We start from the raw sequence: 18741 nt of genomic DNA on the forward strand, positions 1-18741 counted from the left end.
ATGAGCATTGTGGCCAGTCTACCTGGAGTTCCAGGCACCTGGCTGTATGACCTACATTTGTTCTGGTTTGGTTACCCTTGGTGACACCTTCAGTGATTGTTGCCTTCCTTGGCTTAATTATGGACAGGGAAGATGGTGGAATCTGTCTGTGACTCCTTTTTCTAGGATAGTGGCAGGATTCTAGGACTTTTCCAGTTGGTGACCATTTCATTGGACTGATTCAGGGGGAGGCCTAGAGAATTCTCAGGCCTAGAGAATCCTGGAGATGCAGGGTCCATGCTCTGCCTCCTGACACAAGTGTCCCCTTCTCCACATTTCCTCTCCGTTCACAGAAGAGAGCACTGATTCTGACAAATGCGCATGCTGGTTGCCAGTTGCATTTTAGCAACATTCCAGCAATGGTGGCTTTTAAGAATCTTCATATATAATTTTTGGCTTTTTGGATCTTTACTGCTTCTAATAATGCTGTTCTTATATATGTAAAATTATTTGCTTTTCGTCTACAGAGTGGCTTGTTACCATTTTGATGTCGAAAGTCATGAATAAGACATTCAAGATTTTTTAAAATAAAGTTTATTTATTTATTTTGAGAGAGACAGAGACAGCTTGAATTGGGAAGGGTCAGAGAGAGAGAAAATCCCAAGCACTGCCAGTGCAGAGCCCAATGTGGGTCTCAAACCCATGAAGCTGTGAGATCATAACCTGAGCCGAAACCAAGAGTCAGGTGCTAACTGTCTCAGCCACCTGGACACCCCTCAAAATTTATTTTTAAGGTATTGAACTTGTAACTGTATTCTACATGGTTATTTTCAGAATTCGGGCTTTAATAATACAGATACTGTCTTGCGACATATTGATATGAATGATCATTTTTATTTTAAGAAAGTGTTATCCTTTTACACTTTTTCATCCCAAACTTATTTTGGAGAAAGTTGTGCCTTGGCCTATAATAATGAATTTTGGTGGTCATGCTTCTCTTTTGTGATTTCAGGACAAAAATTGCCCAAGATATTGAGAGGTTAATACATCAGAGTGATATCATAGATCGAGTGGTATATGACTTGGATAACCCAAAGTAAGTCTGTTGTTTTTAGTTTTATTAGTACTCTAAAATTTCAGTGTTATTTTTAAAAATAAAAAAAATATAGCTAACTTCCACCTAGTTTGCCCTTGCTATGTTTTCATCTTTTAGCAGGGACATAATGGTAATGTAATAGTAAATCATATTAAATTGAATGTATCACAGGCTTTTGTTTGTTCTTAGGTGGACTTAATGGGTTCGATAAGGGAAAGGTCACAAACTGATGCTGTGTTTTTAAAAAATGTGAAATTACCTCCATTTTAGAGAGTGGAAATGTCACATGAAATGCTGCAATTTTGTCCTATTGACAATATTGAGCCTTCGTTTCCTTAGGACAACAAATTACCATCCGTTTTAAAAAAAGAAGGGACATGTGCTTGCTAATTTCTCCATAGTCCCCACTAGTCTTTGTCGCCTCTTACTGCTTACAATGTGCATCAGTCCTTTATATTACTTTCCTGATCTTTGAAGCCCATGTGTTTATGATGCTTGATGCGTTAGTGTTATTCACAATTTAGGGTTATCACTGTTATCAGCACATTTTAGGGTTTAAATAAGTGAAAATTAGAAATGATGAATGTGACTATTATTTAGTCATTTGCCTCTTTATACAAGAAATGTAATTAGCCCTCAGTGGGTTTCCCCATCTCTCAACATTCTAATATTCTGATGGACATTTCAGATCTTACTGGTCTTTTTGGAGGAAATAAAACACTTTTTAAAGATCATTATCTTTAAAGGTAAAGAAATAAGGGTAAAAATTATGTCAAAGCTAGTGACTGAATTTGAAATAATACTTTTAAAAATGAAAACCAAATGTACCTTATTCAAAATGTCTTAGTTATTTCACTGTTTATAATTTGGTGTCAGATCAGGCAGATGTGGTGAAAACAGAAACTCAGGAACCCTGAGCGTGGCATACATATACCATTGCTATTTCTAATTGAAATGACTTTGGACAAAATCATTAAGCTTCTTAAGGTCTGAGTTTCCCTCTGTTAGAATGTAAGCTCCAGAAGAGCAAAAATTTGTATTTAATCAGAGACAGAGACAGACAGACAACTAAAACCGAATCTGGTACCTAGTAGGCATTCAGTAAATACTAAAGTAGTGAATATGTAAAGTGAAGACAGTACTTTCACCTTCCTGGCACTAATTAAATAAGCTAGTATCTATATCTAATATAGCTCTGCAAATTTAATCTGAGAACTGCATAGTTTAATTAGAATTATTGCTACTCAACACTGGTCATATGCCTTTTTAAAAATACATCTAGGGGCGCCTGGGTGGCGCAGCCGGTTAAGCGTCCGACTTCAGCCAGGTCACGATCTCGCGGTCCGTGAGTTCGAGCCCCGCGTCAGGCTCTGGGCTGATGGCTCGGAGCCTGGAGCCTGTTTCCGATTCTGTGTCTCCCTCTCTCTGCCCCTCCCCCGTTCATGCTCTGTCTCTCTCTGTCCCAAAAATAAATAAATTAATAAAAAAAAAAAATAAAATAAAAAAATAAAAATACATCTAGTCTTTTTATTTGATTATTGGTATTTAGGAATGACGTTTATTTAGTGGGGCAGAATTTCTTATTTGTGATTAATATTCAGTCTCTACTTGTAATTTTTAAGTCTATAAATGTTAACCAGAGTTCGTGTTTTGCTTGTGTTCATTACATTCTTTGGTTTAAAAATAAAGAAGAGGGGGACGTGGCAGTAGTGGTATATTTTTAATTTGTAGTGTAGTTTTATTTTAAAATTTTTGTTTACCTATTTAATTGCAGTGTATTTTATAATACTTACTTGAATACTTTTATTTAGTTACACTATTCCAGAAGAAGGAGATATTTTGAAGTTTAACTCCAAATTTGAATCTGGGAATCTGCGCAAAGTAATTCAAATTAGAAAGTAAGTCATTTAAAATGTTCTCACTTTGTCTGTACACAGATATTTCCCTAATTTTCATCAGATTTCTTTATTTTCTATTTTCAGAAATGAATATGATCTTATTCTGAACTCAGATATAAATAGCAATCATTATCATCAGTGGTTTTACTTTGAAGTCAGTGGAATGCGACCAGGTGTTGCTTACAGGTTTAACATCATTAACTGTGAAAAGTCCAACAGTCAATTTAATTATGGTAAGACATGTTTTTCCCCCCAGAGTAGATGATATGCAGGCATTGTAACTATAGTACATAAGGCTTTTTTTTTTCTTCTAATTATTAACATGTTTAAAAAAGGTTCATTGTTCTTTTGTTTTCTCTAGTTCTCAAAATTCGGATACTTATTAATGCAAAATTGGGAATAAACCTGTGCATTGCTTTGTTGGTGAAAAGCTCTTTAAAATGTAAAGAGCATCTTTGATTTCATCCAAATTAAATACAACTAAAGATTTATTACTTATCCTGCTTAAAATCAAGTTTTCAGTGTCAGCTCATCTAGAAGAGAATTACATAAAGCAGTCTTTAAAAATGTTTAATTTTGAATAGTCTCATAGAAAGTGAATATATATAATGGAAGTTCCAGAAAGGTTTCACGTTCTCTTCACTGAATTTTCTCCAGTGGCTACATCTTCAGTAACTGACCATCCCAGAGTCAGGATTTGATGTTGGTACAGTGTGGGTGCAGTTTCATGCATTCTATTACATTTGTAGATTCCTGAAGTTGTCACCACAGTCAAGGTACAGAATACTCCCGCCACCACAAAGCCTTGTGCTTCTCCTTTATTAGTCACTTTTCAGTACGATGTTAGTAGTCATTTTCTATAAATTTTAAAATACAGTTGAGGAGGTTTCCTCCTATTACTACTTTGCTGAGGCTTTTTTTTTTCTTTTTTTGGCATGAGTGGGCATTGAACTTTGTCATATGTTTCATCTCCATCAATTGATTTGATCATGTGATCTTCTGTCTGTAAATTGTTAATATGGTGTTATTTCATTGAGTTTTGAATATTGAATCAGCATTTTTTAATCTGTGGAATAAACCCCACTTGGTCATTGTGGATAATTGCTAACATTTTGTTAAGAAATTTGTATTTATATGTTCAGGAGGGATATCAAGCTATAGTTGCTTTTTTGGTTTGTTTTATTTTTGGTACCGTATCTGGTTTTGGTATCATGGTAACACTGACCTCATAAAATGGGCTGGGAAATTATTATCTTATTTTCTGGAAGAGCCTGTGTAGATTTCATGTTACTTTTTTTTAAAGTTTATTTATTTGGGGGCGGGGAATGGAGGGAAGAGCAGAGAGAGAGGGAGAATCCTAAGCAGACTCTGTGCTTAGTGCGGAGCCTGATGTGGGGCTCCGTCTTGCAAACTGGGAGATCATGACCTGAGCCGAAATTGAAAGTTGGATGCTTAACCAACGGAGCCACTCAGGCACCCCAAATTTGGTATTACTTCTTAAACATTTGGTAGAATTCTCCAATGAAGCCATCTGGGTCTGGAAGGATTTCTTTTTTGAGAGTCTTTAGTTTTACTTTTTTTAACTGTTTATTTTTGACAGAGAGAGATTATGTGCCAGCAGGGGAAGGGCGGTGGGGGGAGGAGGGGACAGAGAATCCCAAGCAGGCTCTGTACTGACAGCAGTGAGCCTGATGTGGGGCTCCAACCCACAAACTGTGAGATCATGACCTGAGCTGAAGTCTGACACTCCACCGACCCAGCCACCTGGATGCCCCTTTTGATAGTCTTTAAGTTACAAATTAAATTTAATAGTTGTAGGGCTATTCAGATTATTCTCTACTGAGTGAGTTGTGGTATGTGGTAGTTTGTGCCTTTTAGGAATTGATCCATTTCTTCTGAATTGTCAAATGTCTGTGTAGAGTTGGTCACAGTATTCCCTTTCGGTCCTCTTGAGGTCTGCAGGGTCCGTTGTGACACCCCTGCTTCATTTCTGGTACTAGTAATTTGTGTTTTCTCTTTGTTTTCCTTTGTCAATCCTGCTAGAATTGTCAGCTCTATTGACCTTTGTCAATTTTACTGACCTTTTCAAAGAACCAGCTTTTTGTTTCATTGGTTTTCTCTACTGTTTTTCTCATGAAACAATTTTTTAAAAACTCTAGTGTGTGTAGAGCACACTAGCAAAAGTATTAAAGTTGTTAAAGGCATGAATATGATGGTGCTTTTTCTTTTTTTTTTTTTAATTCTTTTAACATTTATTTATTTATTTTTGAGACAGAGAGAGACAGAGCATGAACGGGGGAGGGTCAGAGAGAGAGGGAGACACAGAATCGGAAACAGGCTCCAGGCTCTGAGCTGTCAGCACAGAGCCTGATGCGGGGCTTGAACTCACAGACTGTGAGATCATGACCTGAGCTGAAGTCGGACGCTTAACCGACTGAGCCACCCAGGCGCCCCTGATGGTGCTTTTTAAGGGGCGTTTCTAAGAATTAGAGTTTTCAAGAGTTGAAGAGGCTGTTCTCAGTTGTCATTATTTATGTGGGAAATAGGAAATTTTACACTCTAGATGGTTACATGTTTGGGATAAAAGCTTTAATCAGATTCACTAATTTAATGCAATAATGAAAGGAAGATTATGTAGCATAATATCTAGGTTTGTTATAAAATTATTTAAAGTTTTTAAATGTTTTAAGTAATCTAATTTTAAATAGTGCATTTTAAATATATTTTGACCAAGGAGTCAGTGCTTATATTTTGCATGAATAGTGATGTGAATATTCTTGATAAAATCTATTTCACATTCTTTATTTTTGTGATTTTGGGGCCTAACTAGTAATCATTGAATGTTGTATTTCTTAGAAAACAATTTTGACCTATTTTTGATCTTAAAACCTTCATATAATTAAAAAAATTACCTTATTTGAAACTCATTCAGAATAATAGTAAAAAATGAAAGAATTTCATGTTTTCCTTATTTAACTTGTAAGTATAGTGCTGACATAATATTTTAGAGGACGAAAGGACAGTTACTTAAGTGGAAGTATGTTTGTATTTTGGGTGCTCCTTAAGAGTATATAAATATAAAAGCCTATTTATTCCTAAAATGATAGCCAGTGTAATTTTCAAATTGTAGTGCCTGCAGGTGGATGACATCTTTACAACTACATTCATTTATTCACTTTTATAAAATAGTACTGTTACTACTTTAAACTTTATTATAATTTTAATTTTAAAAATTAAAAACTTACATTGTAGAGCAGTGCTTCTCTATTTTTTTTAATTACAAAATGTTTTTAATGTCAATTTTTATTTTTGAGAGAGAGAGAGAGAGAGAGAGAGAGAGACAGACTGCGAGCCGGGGAGGGGTAGAGACGGAGACAGAATCTGAAGTAGGCTCCAGGCTCTGAGCTGTCATGATGCACGGAGTCCGACATGGGGCTCAAACCCACGAACCGTGAGATCATGACCTGAACCGAAGTCGGCTGCTTAACCGACTGAGCCACCCAGGGGCCCCTATTTTTATTTTTAAATCAGTACTTCCATGTGATAAAATAATGTGTTCCTTTAGTATCATTTTAAGTTTAAAATAAATAAACTGAAACTTGCAAACGGAAACCAAATCAAAACAATGGGACAGATGGCTGCTTTACTTTAAAATTTCCTCTGCTTCTTAGCCCTTGCCCTTTGGGTATTTTTGTATGTCTGTCACACTTTCCAAACTCACTTTATAGAGAATTTGGGTAACAGAATGGTGTTAAGAAAATTAAAACCATCCACAGTGCATCATCCAGAGACAGCCACTTTAATATTGTTGTGTCCTTCCAGCCTTTTTTATATGGCAATATGTGATTTCCACATCTACATAATTCTGTATTTATTTTAAAAAATAAGCCTTGTGTCCCATGCAGTTTCATAGTCTGTATGTTAACCAAACATTGGATTGTTAACATTTTTTTCTGGTCATGAAATATTTCTCCAAAACAGAATATAATGGACATGCTACAAGAGGTACTATAACTTATTTATCCAAACCTTTTTCTGTTGTACATTTAAGCTGCTTCTAATTATTTTCTATTTTAAATAATGCTGAGATCAACATTATTGTACGAAATATTTGTGTCTGTAATTATTTAGTTACAAATCTACAGAAGTGGAATTCCTCTGTCTGCCAGCTGTAAATATGTTTATTTTTCTGATAACCAAGCAGTGGATCTTTAATGTGGGGATTTGGTAAATTAAAAATTGTTTAGAGAAGAATGTAAGAAGGGGAGAAAATCCACTAATTAGCATTTTGTAATCCTTAGACTTACATTCACATAATTTTAAAATGAAATTTTATCCTTTCATAGATTGGGGTTAGAGTATGAAAACTCACCCGAAACTATTCTCATGCCATTCAGTATTTTCAGTGACATCATTACTAATGTTTATATAATATTCTATTGAGTAATGTACAGTTCGGGATTTTATTAAATCTTTTTCAACATTTCAAAATTATAAGCTGTGCTGTTGATACCCTTACTTATTTGCTTTTGTGTATGTTTACGATTATTGCTTTGCCATAAATTTCTCTAAGTAGAATTTCTCAAAGCAAATGAACAGATGTTGCTGAAAACTAGGGAAAAGGATACTTACTGTGCTGGTAGGAGTGTTAAATTAGGTCAACCTTTTTGAAGTGCATTTGATAATATGCTTTCGGTGTTTATATTTAACTTCATCCAGGATTTATTTTGGTAAATTCTGTGAATTTGGGGTCTAACTTAATCCTATTGTTAGTAGTTAAGCAGCTACAACTGAACCCATTCTTTCTCCAAAGAGATTTAAAATGGTGTTGATAAATTGAGTTATTTGTTAAATGTTTACATTTATGCCTCATTTGCAACTCTGTTCCTGACCCACTAGTAACAAATGGAGAGGAAACATCACTTAGAAGACATTGTGAATGGCTGCTCTGTGGTAGCTCATATAGAAAATGCTCTGGTTATGGGGTGCCTGGGTGGCTCAGTTGGTTAAGCATCCGACTTCAGCTCAGGTTATGATCTCGTGGTTCATGAGTTCAAGCCCTGTGTCAGGCTTTGTGCTGACTGCTCAGAGCCTTGAGCCTGCTTTGGATTCTGTGTCTCCTTCTCTCTGCCCCTCCCTTGCTTGCATTCTGTCTCTCTCTCTCTCTCTCTCAAAAATAAATAAATATTAAAAAAGAAAAGAAAACAAAATGCTCTGGTTAGCAAACACAGATTGGAAGCTGGTTGGTAAGATATCACTCTGACTTGCTCCTAGTTCCTAACTTTTTGAATCTGGGTTGAATTACTTTGACCCCCTAGTCATATTATTTGTCCCCTCTGGTTTGAAACAATACAGTTCTCAGAAGCTATGGACTAGCATTTTGGGGGGAGGCTGTTTGTTGCTCTAGTACCACTTGAATTTAATGATCCTGACGTTTCTGTCTAGTGTAACATCCTTTGGTGTGTAACTGACTTGATAATACAGCTTAACATCCTGTAGTCTTTTTCAAAAACAATTGAATTTTTCTACCTGTTTTTCCAGAATTGTTTATTCTAAATATTATTCAGAATAGTTTTATTAAGTGCCAAAAGATTTCAATTACATTAAACTCATAGAATAATCTGAGAGAAATGGAATTTTTTATATTAAGTCTCACTGCTTAGGAACATGGTGTATAGTTTTGTTTATTCATTTTCTTCTGCCCTCACTTAAGTTTAGTTTTTTTTAAACAGTTTTTTAAGTTTATTTTTATTTCTTTTTTTTTTTTAATTTTTTTTTTTTTTTAACGTTTATTTATTTTTGAGACAGAGAGACAGAGCATGAACAGGGGAGGGGCAGAGAGAGAGGGAGACACAGAATCTGAAACAGGCTCCAGGCTCTAAGCTGTCAGCACAGAGCCCGACGCGGGGCTCGAACCCACGGACTGTGAGATCATGACCTGAGCCAAAGTCAGACGCTTAACTGACCAAGCCACCCAGGCGCCCCTATTTTTATTTCGAGAGAGAGAGAGAGAGAGAGAGAGAGAGAGAGAGAGAGACGGAGAGACGGAGACAGAATTCCAAGCAGGCTCTGCGCTGATAGCAGAGGTAGGGTTCAAAAACATGAACTGTGATATCATGACTTGAGCTGAAATCAAGAGGTGGATGCTTAACTGACTGAGCCACCCAGGTGCCGCTATTTAGTTTTGTCTTTGTTAGTTTTGTTCATTTTTATTTCCATTCTTAAGTATTTTATGTATTTTCTTTTGGCGTCTGTTTTGAAAGAGTACTTTCAAACATTTTCAGGTTTGTTATTTATAATTAAGAAAGCTGTCAAGTTTTATATGTTCACTTGAAAATTGACCTCTTTACTGAACGTTCTTACTAGTTTTCATTGTTTGTGAATTGATACTGCGGATTTTCTTGCTAGGTCCCTAGAATTTTTCCTTATCTGTAGTTATATCGTGTATCTTTCATTGTTTTGTAGCTGTTGGATATAATTTTGAGAATGTTTACAATAAAAAGGAGACATTGGACATCCTTGTTTTGACTCTAATGTGAATGCTGCTAGTATTTACATTAAATACACTAGCTCTTTTTTTGAGATACAGATTCTTTCTCATAGTAAAGAATTTCTATTTTGGGGCGCCTGGATGGCTCAGTTGGTTAAGTGTCCGACTTCGGTTCAGGTCATGATCTCGCGGTTTGTGGGTTCGAGCCCCGTGTCCAGCTCTGTGCTGACAGCTCAGAGCCTAGAGCTTCCTTCAGATTCTGTGTCTCCCTCTCTCTCTGGCCCTACCCTGCTTATGCTCTCTGTCGCTCAAAAATAAAAAAAAATTTTTTTTAAATTTCTACTTTTACTAAGTTTTAAAAACTGAAAGTATTTTATTTTTGCGTTTATTAATGTGATGTGACCATATAATAATATGAGCTATTAATGTGCTGTATTGTATTAATAATATTTCTAATATCAAATCATCCTTGGGTTTCAGAAATAAATCCACTTTGCCATGGGAGTTAATCTTTTAATATACAACTATTTTTGGTTTGTTAGTATTTTGTTTAAAGGCTTTACATCATTGGTTGTAAGTTAGACAAGTCCGTTTCTTTTTTGGAGGGTTGTCTTTGGCCAGTTTTGCAAACAAGCTGATGCTAACTTTGAACACTTAAATAAAAAAGCTTTTATTTCCCCACCCTGTGTTCTGGAACAGCTTAAATAGCATATACATGTCTTCATGAAATTCGGAAAGAACGCACCTCTAGAACTGTCTGCGTATTCCTTTTTCGGTGGGAGGAGAGTCTGGATAACTTCTTCAGATTTCTGTGACTTGGTGTAGTCTAGTTTTCTATTTCTTATTGTGGCAGTCGTGATGATTTACCTTTTATTATATAAATGACATTTAGATTTTCAGAATTCACTAGCAGGGATTTCTGTATGATGTCTGCACTGTGTGTGCTGCCTGTTCTCTTGCTTCGTTCCCTTGCGTGTGTGCTTAAGACATAATTTAGTGTTTTAAAAACCTAGCTCTTGGTTTTATTCCTTATTTCCTTTAAAAGTTTTAAAATTAACTTTTCTCTTTTCCTCTCTGCAGTTTGATTTTTTTCTTCTTTTTAACTTCTAGTTTGTTTACCTAAATTTATTTTTGTTTGATGATCAAGCATTTAGGGCTTGAATTTGCTCTTAATTATAACTTATTTTGTATCCCCTTCCCCTCTGGATTTTAATATTAAGACTCCTTGTTGTTTTGTAGGTTGCCTCTAATTGTATGTAGTGTTGGTATCCTTTTTGATGCAAGAATTATTTTGGAAGACATTTGTTATATTCGTGGTTGGTTAGATTATTTTGATTAAAATTTTTCTCATTACTTTCAGGTTTTAATGAATCTTGTTCACATACATATAAAATTTATGATTTGGAACAGTTTTTTAAGCTTCCTATCTGGTCAGTTTTTGTTTTCATGGGCACTTGGAAAATAATATATATTCTCTGCTGGAAGCATAATTTCATATACATTGTTAGTTTAGTGTTATAAATCCATTTATTCAGCTTTTGGTGTCCTTATTTATTTTTTACCCTATCTGCCTAAGACTTAAAAAAATTGTCTTTCAGTTCTGTTGTGCTTCTGTCCAGTCCTCATTTACGAAAACATATATATTTTTTTCTGTTTAAGCAGCATTATTTGGCACACAGTTTATAACTTTTCCATATTTATTTTGTATATACCATTTAACAGTATAAAATAGTCATACTTCAGTATATTTAACCTTGAATTCTATTTTTACAATGTTTTGGTTTAAATTTGCTTGATACATCTTTGTTTCTTATAAATAGAGGTTGCATTTTATTGTTTGACCCTTGTCTTTAACATGCTTTTAACTTAAAATTCTTTTTGTAATTGATACATTTAGATTTTTACGCTATTTTTGTGCTTCTTGATTGTTCTGTCTGTTACTATTTAAGGTGTAGTGCAACACTTGTTTCATTGTGGAAATCCAAAATATGTATATAAAAAAATAGAGCATGAGGCATATTCTGCATTGGATTTTCTCAGTCCTGTTCCATCTGCCTTAAGTTTAGTAGAGATTTCTCCCAAATTCTGACAAGAAGTGATCTCTTGTGATTTCTTTTTATTGCCATATACTTGTAAGTATTTAACTAGGAAGTTGGTTATAGCTGTGAAATGAGCTCTTAGGCAGATATAATTTTTTTAAGTGAAACTCTGTCGTTAGGTTTGTTTAGTACAACATAAAGGAAATCTTGGTTGTCTTAACATCAGTAGAAAGAAGGGACTAATATTTTAGTAAGCTGGAATTCAGCAGTTTAAGAAATCGCAACTAGCTATGTAGTTGATGTTGTCATCGGGTTGAATTTTGAATTCACTTCAGGGATGGTACTGATGACAAAATATTTGCAGTAGAATCTTGTTCAGCTGAAAGGATTTGTTTAATTGCCATCCATGACTGAAATTCAGAAGTAATATTAGTTTTAATTAATTTTATTTCTTTTCTTTTTTTTGATTGGGACATCTTTTTTTTGGATTGGTTTGGGGTTTTAGTGTTGGGTTCGAAGCAAATATGTCCAAAGATGGCTTATTCTTTGACAGTGCCCCCAAAAGGGGCAGAATTACTATTGTTTTTGTTTCTTAAATTGCCCTTTTCCTGGGGATATTTTAGGTGATTCTGTTAAATAGTTTTCTCACAAGTGAATGATCTTATTTGTGAATTTTATTTGAGAATTTATATCACTGTATAATAATGTCACATCTGTTGTAATCCATTTCTTTCTCCACACACCCCCCCATTAATTGAAAGGGGTTTGCTCAAATTACCACTAGATGGCAGTCTTGCATTTTAGTAACTTGGAACTTTCCTTGGCAAGCTCCCTCCCTGGCACTTCTGCACTCTTTTTCTCATCCTACCCCCTAACCCTTCCTTCTCCCTGCTCCTCCCCTTAGCCATGTCTCCCAGATACATGAAGATTTTTAACCATCTCCTTACATAAATTGAACATGTGTGGAATCAGGCAGCAAAATGGAATTTTAGAGTCTAGTCTGTAGCATTCCCACCTTGCCCTCGTTAGTTAATTCCATACTTGGAAGTTGAGCTGAGCTATCTCTTGACTAAGGAAGTCTTCCCTGACTCCTCAGGCTGGATGAATCTCCTGGATAAATGTTCCTTGTAATTTTTCCCTTTGGAGTGCTCATAACAGTTTTATGTTGTTTATAAGTGTAGCTTATTAATCTCTTTCCTGCCCCCTCCCCCTTGTTTATACATTCCATGTGATCAGGGACAGTGTCACTGTTGCTGACTGCCATGTTTACACTATGGCGTTTAACAGATGTTTAGTAAACATTTGTTAAGTGAATGAGGCAATGGATGGATGAACTATGAAGATCCCATTAGGAATATAAAATGAACATGCACAAAATATATGTCAAGAAGATTCTAGTTTAATATAAGATCAACTATTTCTAAATATTTTATTTTGAAATAATTTCAAATTCACGGAAAAGTTACACCCTGACTCCAGATGTTGAGGATCTGAAATGATACCTCATCACCCTACAATACTTTTAGTATATTTTCTATAAACAGTGGCATTTTTTAAATATATATATAACCACCAACGTCAGGAAATAATTGATTTGTGAATCCTGTCTAATCCATAGACTCTTCATTTGAGTTTCACCCATTTTCTCAATAATATCCTTATAATAGCAAGAGAATTCCGCTAAAACCATGTGTATTTAGTTGTCAGGTTCTACACTCTTTAAGTCAGGAACAGTTTTACAGGCCTTAACATACATGACCTGACACTTTTGAAAATTATAGAACTCCTATTCCGTAGAGTAGTTCTTGACTTGGAGTTGTCTCTTGTTCCTCGTGACTCCATTCAAGTTAGGTATCTTTGGCAGGAATATTATAGAAGTGATGTTGTACTCTGGTGACATCCCAGATTTTGTTTGTCCCATTACTGATGATAATAATTTTATCACTTGATTAAGTTGGAGTCTGCTAGCCTTTCCACTATAAAGTTACCCTTTTTCTCTTTATAGTTAATAAAGTATTTTAGGTGGAAGTACTTTGAAACTATGTAAATATCTTTTCCTCATCAGATTTTACTATGTTAATATAAATCCAGATTGGGTTCCTGTTTTACTTAGTAGGTTGTAATTTGTTTCTCTCATTATTTATTTTTATGCTCAAATTGCCCAATATTTGGCCAGTGGGATCCTTTTCATACTGGCTTCGGTGTCCTTTGGACACATCCCTATCATTCTGTATGGGCATCCTTGCTTTTTCGGCATACATATTCAAGGCGCATCTTGCCTTTTCCTGCCCCAGCCTGGTATCAATCATTTCTTGGAAGATCCCCGGCTTGTTTTAGTGGTGAATGGTACTTAAAAACCAAGGTCTGTGTGCATAGTGTGTACATTGTTATTGGACCTCTTAGTAGACAGAGCTGAGGACTGTATGTGTGTATAAGTACTTATATAGAAATTTTCGTTTGTAGTGGTTTCTCTATATGTATATATATGTTTATATTTGTGTGTATGTGTTATGTGTATACACCCCCACACAGTCTCTATGAGGTCACACTGATACCTTCAATTCCACAGGCTTTATTCTGTGTGGTTTTTTTTCTTTAACCTATATTTACAACGTCCTTCAACATGGAGAATGTGAGCTTCCCTTATCCTTAATATATTTAATCCTGATCAATTCCAGTGTATGTTACAATCTTCTGCCTTTTTGGGCAGATGTCCTCCTCACTTCATTCAGCCTTTCTTCCTACCCCCCTGCATGTGTGTCCTCCCTGTTTGTGTTCATTTTGTTTTATTAGTATTATTTTTTAATGTTTATTCATTTATTTTGAGAGAGAGAGAGAGAGTGCCCACATGCGAATGGGGGAGGGACAGAGTGAGAGGGACAAAGAATCCCCAGCAGGCTCGAGTGTGGAGCCCGACTCGGGGCTTGATTTCACAACAGTGAGACCATGACTTGAGCCTGTATCAAAAATCAGATGCTTAACTGACTGAGCCATCCAGGTGCCCCAAGTGTTAATTTTATTTTTAGTTTCTAGTTTTATTACATGGTGGTTAGACAGTTTTGTTGGTTAGTATTTCTCTTTTATGGAACTTCTGACATTTCCTTTTGATCTAATATGTGATCATTTTTTTGTGACTATCTCACGTGGTCTTAAAAGAAGGTATACATATTCTGTGTATATATAAGGATACAGTGTTCCGTATTTAAGATTTGCCTTATTATGTTCTTTAGATCTTCTGTATACATTTCTTCATTTTTGTTCATTTGGTTTGTGGTGTACCTAGAGTGATGTGTTAGTCTACTATCGATAGTATGTTTCTGTCTTCTGTATTCTGTAATTTCTGCTTTACTTAGGAGATTGGTCTTATCTGGTACATAGATATTGGTTATTATTATATTTTACTGTGAATGATCACTTTATAAAGTTCCTTCTTTGTCTCATTTATTATTTTTTGGCCTGAAATCTACTTTGATCTCAGGATTTCAACTCCTACTTTGTTTCCATTTTCCTGGTGTATCTTTCCCCATTTTTAACAGGTGATTTAAAGTTTTTATAGTCCGTGTTCTAGTAGTGATGAAAGCCTGGGTTTTATTTGTGCTGCTTGTTGAATTTGTTTATTTACTTTTTGGTGGTAAGGATGTGTGTAGGGATGCAGACTCAAGTGGCTACCATTATCTCCTAGACCAACAATCTGATCTTCCTATTTTTAGTATAAATCTCTATTGTTGTACTAGCCATATGATAAGCATGCATTTTTTTCTCCATAGAGTCATTCAGTCCAGATAACGTATGCAACTTGTGATAGGTGGCTGTAGGTTATTCAAGTTCCATTTTAAACTTTTTTTGTCCCCCTTCCTTGTTAAATGAGGGTATTAGCTTCAACTTGAAAATTTCATGAATCTGTGGTTCATCATACATTTGATGAATAGGGACTAAAACACCTTGTCTTTTTTTGTATCTGTACTTGTCATTTAGCATCTACTCAATGTGACTTTGGCTTTCACTTAGATATTGTTAGAAGCCACTGCCATTGGATTTTGCCGTCACCATGGCAATTTAATATTTTGGTGGTCTGTATTCAAGTGACAAGATTGACAGTTCTTGGCATGTTTTTTATGTATATAAAGGTTTATCCTTTGGCTAATGACAATATCAATTACTCAAATATAGCCAAAATGTCAGGTCGAGTAGATTGTGGTATATTCAGTCTGAGTTACCTCATTTGATTGATTCTTAGTAGGGCAACCTCTTTGGTTCAAATGGTTTTTATGATAGTTGGAATTTTAAAATGTCACTCTTCCATTGTGATCATAATTAACTATCATTTAAAAAGTAATAGAATACATTGTCTTTTATAAAATTAGAACACTTCAATAAATCTAATGTGCCCTTGACTTCAGCTGGAACCTTACTGTAGTCAACCATTATTATGAGTTTTGTGTATCTGGAGGAGTTTGAAGTTTCTTCTCCCCGCCCCCCTCCCCCCCCCCCCCGCTTTTTTTTTCTTTTTAGAAAGAGAGGGTGAGCTGGGGAGAGGGACAGAGGAGAGAGAGTCATTATTTTTATTTTGAGAGATAGAGCACGCATGAGTGAGCGCTAGTGGGGGAAGGGCAGAGAGAGAGAAGGAGACAGGAGACAGAATCCCAAGCGGGCTCCGCGTTGTCAGTACAGAGCCCCATATGGGACTTGAATCTGGAGATCATGACCTGAGCCGAAATCAAGAGTTGGACACTTAACTGAGCCACCCAGGTGCCCCGAGAGAGAGAATCTTAAGCATGTTCCACGCATAGATCCCATGACCTTGGATCTTGACCTGAACCAAAATCAACAGTCTGACGCTTAACCCACTGAGCCACCTAGGAGCCCCTGGGGGAGTTTGAAGTTTCAGATTAAAATGGCTCAGTGATTCCTAGGAAGAAATAAAGAAGATAGGAATCTGTTGTATGTACCAGTGAAATACTTGAGTTTCAAATATAAAGAGAAAATCTTAACATACTTCCACTTTAAAAGAACTGGTTACATAAATAATGTTAATATTACAGCAGCTAACGTTTATTGAGTATTTACCGTGTGCTGGGCCTTGTTCTAAGTGCTAACACATGTGGTACTCTTAATCCATACAACAGAATCCATTTTACAGAAGAGAAAAAGAGGGCATCAGTGCTTTAGTAATCTGCCCAGGATCACGCATCTGGTAGGTGGTGAGGTTGGAATTCAAATCCAGGTAGTCTGGTTGCAGACTGCATGCTCTTAATCACTGTGTTGTTCTGCACGTGAGAAGGGTGGATTAGTGTCGGACTTCTCATCGGTGGCACAGGAAGCTAGAGGACAGCCAAATGTCTTTTGCGAAGTGTGTCATTTGTTTGTCACTGCCATACACTTTGTGTATGTAGAATTCAGAATTATATTATCCCTGAACCCTCTGTGAGAAAAATAAATGAGGAAAAAGATCTCAAGGTAGAAGTCTTGAAATTTATAAAATCTGTCAAAAGTAAAAATGTTCTAAAGGGGGTGATATGGGAGACGTGAAGGTTAACTTATCTTGATGGGATTGCTTAGTTATTGATACAGTATCAGAGAAATACCAATTAATCATAATGATGAGGATGGGAAGTGAATTGAAGAGTACAACAGAAAGCTTCCAATAATGGAGAAAAAAATGTGGAGAAATCAACCAAGCCAGTAATAATAAGAAAGCAAAGAAGTAGAAGAAGAAAACCCATGAAATAGTAGAAAGAAAATAAGATGGAAGGAATGACATGAAATGTATGTCTGTCATCACTAATTACGAGTTGAAATGTCCTAAAAAAGTTACACAGTGGTGGGGGTGAGGAGGGTATTAATTAAATGACAAAGAAAAGTTGAAAATGAATGATTGGGCAGAGATAAACTAGGAAAATGCAAATAAAATATAGCAAAAGTGGTAATATTAATGCCAGAAGTGGAATTGCCAGGTCATATGGTATTTACATTTTTGATTTTTGAAGGGCCTTCGTGCCTGTTGTCTGTAAAGGTGTCACCAATTTACATTCCCATCCAGACAAAGAAAAAATCAGGATCAAAAGCACTAAATAGATACTGTGTATTTATAAGTTGCAGTTCTTGAAGATGTAGAATAATCACAAACATTTTTTAAATTGAGGTATAATTAACATATAACCTATTAATTTCAGATGTATAACCTAATGCTTCAATATTGGTATATATTGTGAAATGATCCCTTTGAGAAGTTTAGTTAGCATCTATTGCCACATAGTTATGAATTTGTTTTTCTTGAGATGAGAACTTTTAAGAGCTACTGTCTTAGCAACTTTCAGGTATGAAATATAGTATTTGTATATTAACTATAGTCCCTATGCTGTGCATTACATCCCCAGGACTTACTTATTTTATAACTGGCAGTTTTTACCTTTTGACCACTTTCACCCATTTTGCCCACCCCCACTTTTATTCTTACCTTACCAATCTGTTCTCTGTTTCTATGAGATTTTTTTTTTTTTTTTTTTTTTTAGGTTCTACATGTGAGATCATATGGTATTTTGGTATTTGTCTTTGTCTGACTTAGTTCAGTTAGCATGATGCCCTCAAGGTCCATCCATGTTATTGCAGATGGCAAGATTTCCTTCTATTTAATGGCTGTCCATTTTTTAATCAGATTATTTTTTCTATTGAGTTGTAGGAGTTCTTTATATATTTTAGATACTAACCGCTTATCAAATACATGATTTGCACGTGTTTTCTTCCACTTAGTAGGTTGCATTTTCATTTTGTCGATGATTTCTTTTGCTGTGCAGAACACAAACCTTTATACAGCACAGCAACGACCATAACCATAGAGCATTTGTAGAGATTGAACAAAAGCTCCAAGAAATACAACTTGATTAGAAGACAGTCGTTGTGAGAATTTAAAATACCCCTTTCAGAATTTAACATATCAAGAAGACAAAACACAAATAACAATATAGAAAATTTGAATAATATAGTCAACAAGCTTGATTTTGGGATTCATTGGGATTCCAGCTTGAGAGCATATTTGAAGATGTGTTGCAGCCAACAGAGTGAGATGTAAGATGGGAAGTGGGAGAAATGGTGGAGCTAATCTGGGATTCCAGTGTTAACAGGAGGAAGTGGTGGAGCTAATCTGGGATTCCAGTGTTAACAGGAGGAAATGGTGGAGCTAATCTGGGATTCCAGTGTTAACAGGAGGAAAGTTGAGGAGCATTTCGGGAAATCATCTTA

General features: G+C 35.6%; 1 protein-coding gene across 6 annotated transcripts in view; it reads left to right on the forward strand.

The window, feature by feature from the left end:
* AGTPBP1 (ATP/GTP binding carboxypeptidase 1) overlaps positions 1-18741 on the forward strand; it is a 164401-nt gene that overhangs the window by 108408 nt on the left and 37252 nt on the right. For all 6 annotated transcript variants that reach the window (XM_058695567.1, XM_058695566.1, XM_058695563.1 and 3 more), the window contains 3 exons: positions 992-1075; positions 2887-2973; positions 3058-3206. In XM_058695567.1, coding sequence (XP_058551550.1) covers positions 992-1075; positions 2887-2973; positions 3058-3206 — 320 coding nt within the window. The remainder of the gene's footprint in view (positions 1-991; positions 1076-2886; positions 2974-3057; positions 3207-18741) is intronic.

Source organism: Neofelis nebulosa, chromosome 12 (genome assembly GCF_028018385.1).
Source record: "Neofelis nebulosa isolate mNeoNeb1 chromosome 12, mNeoNeb1.pri, whole genome shotgun sequence".
NCBI classification, from domain to species: Eukaryota; Metazoa; Chordata; class Mammalia; order Carnivora; family Felidae; genus Neofelis; species Neofelis nebulosa.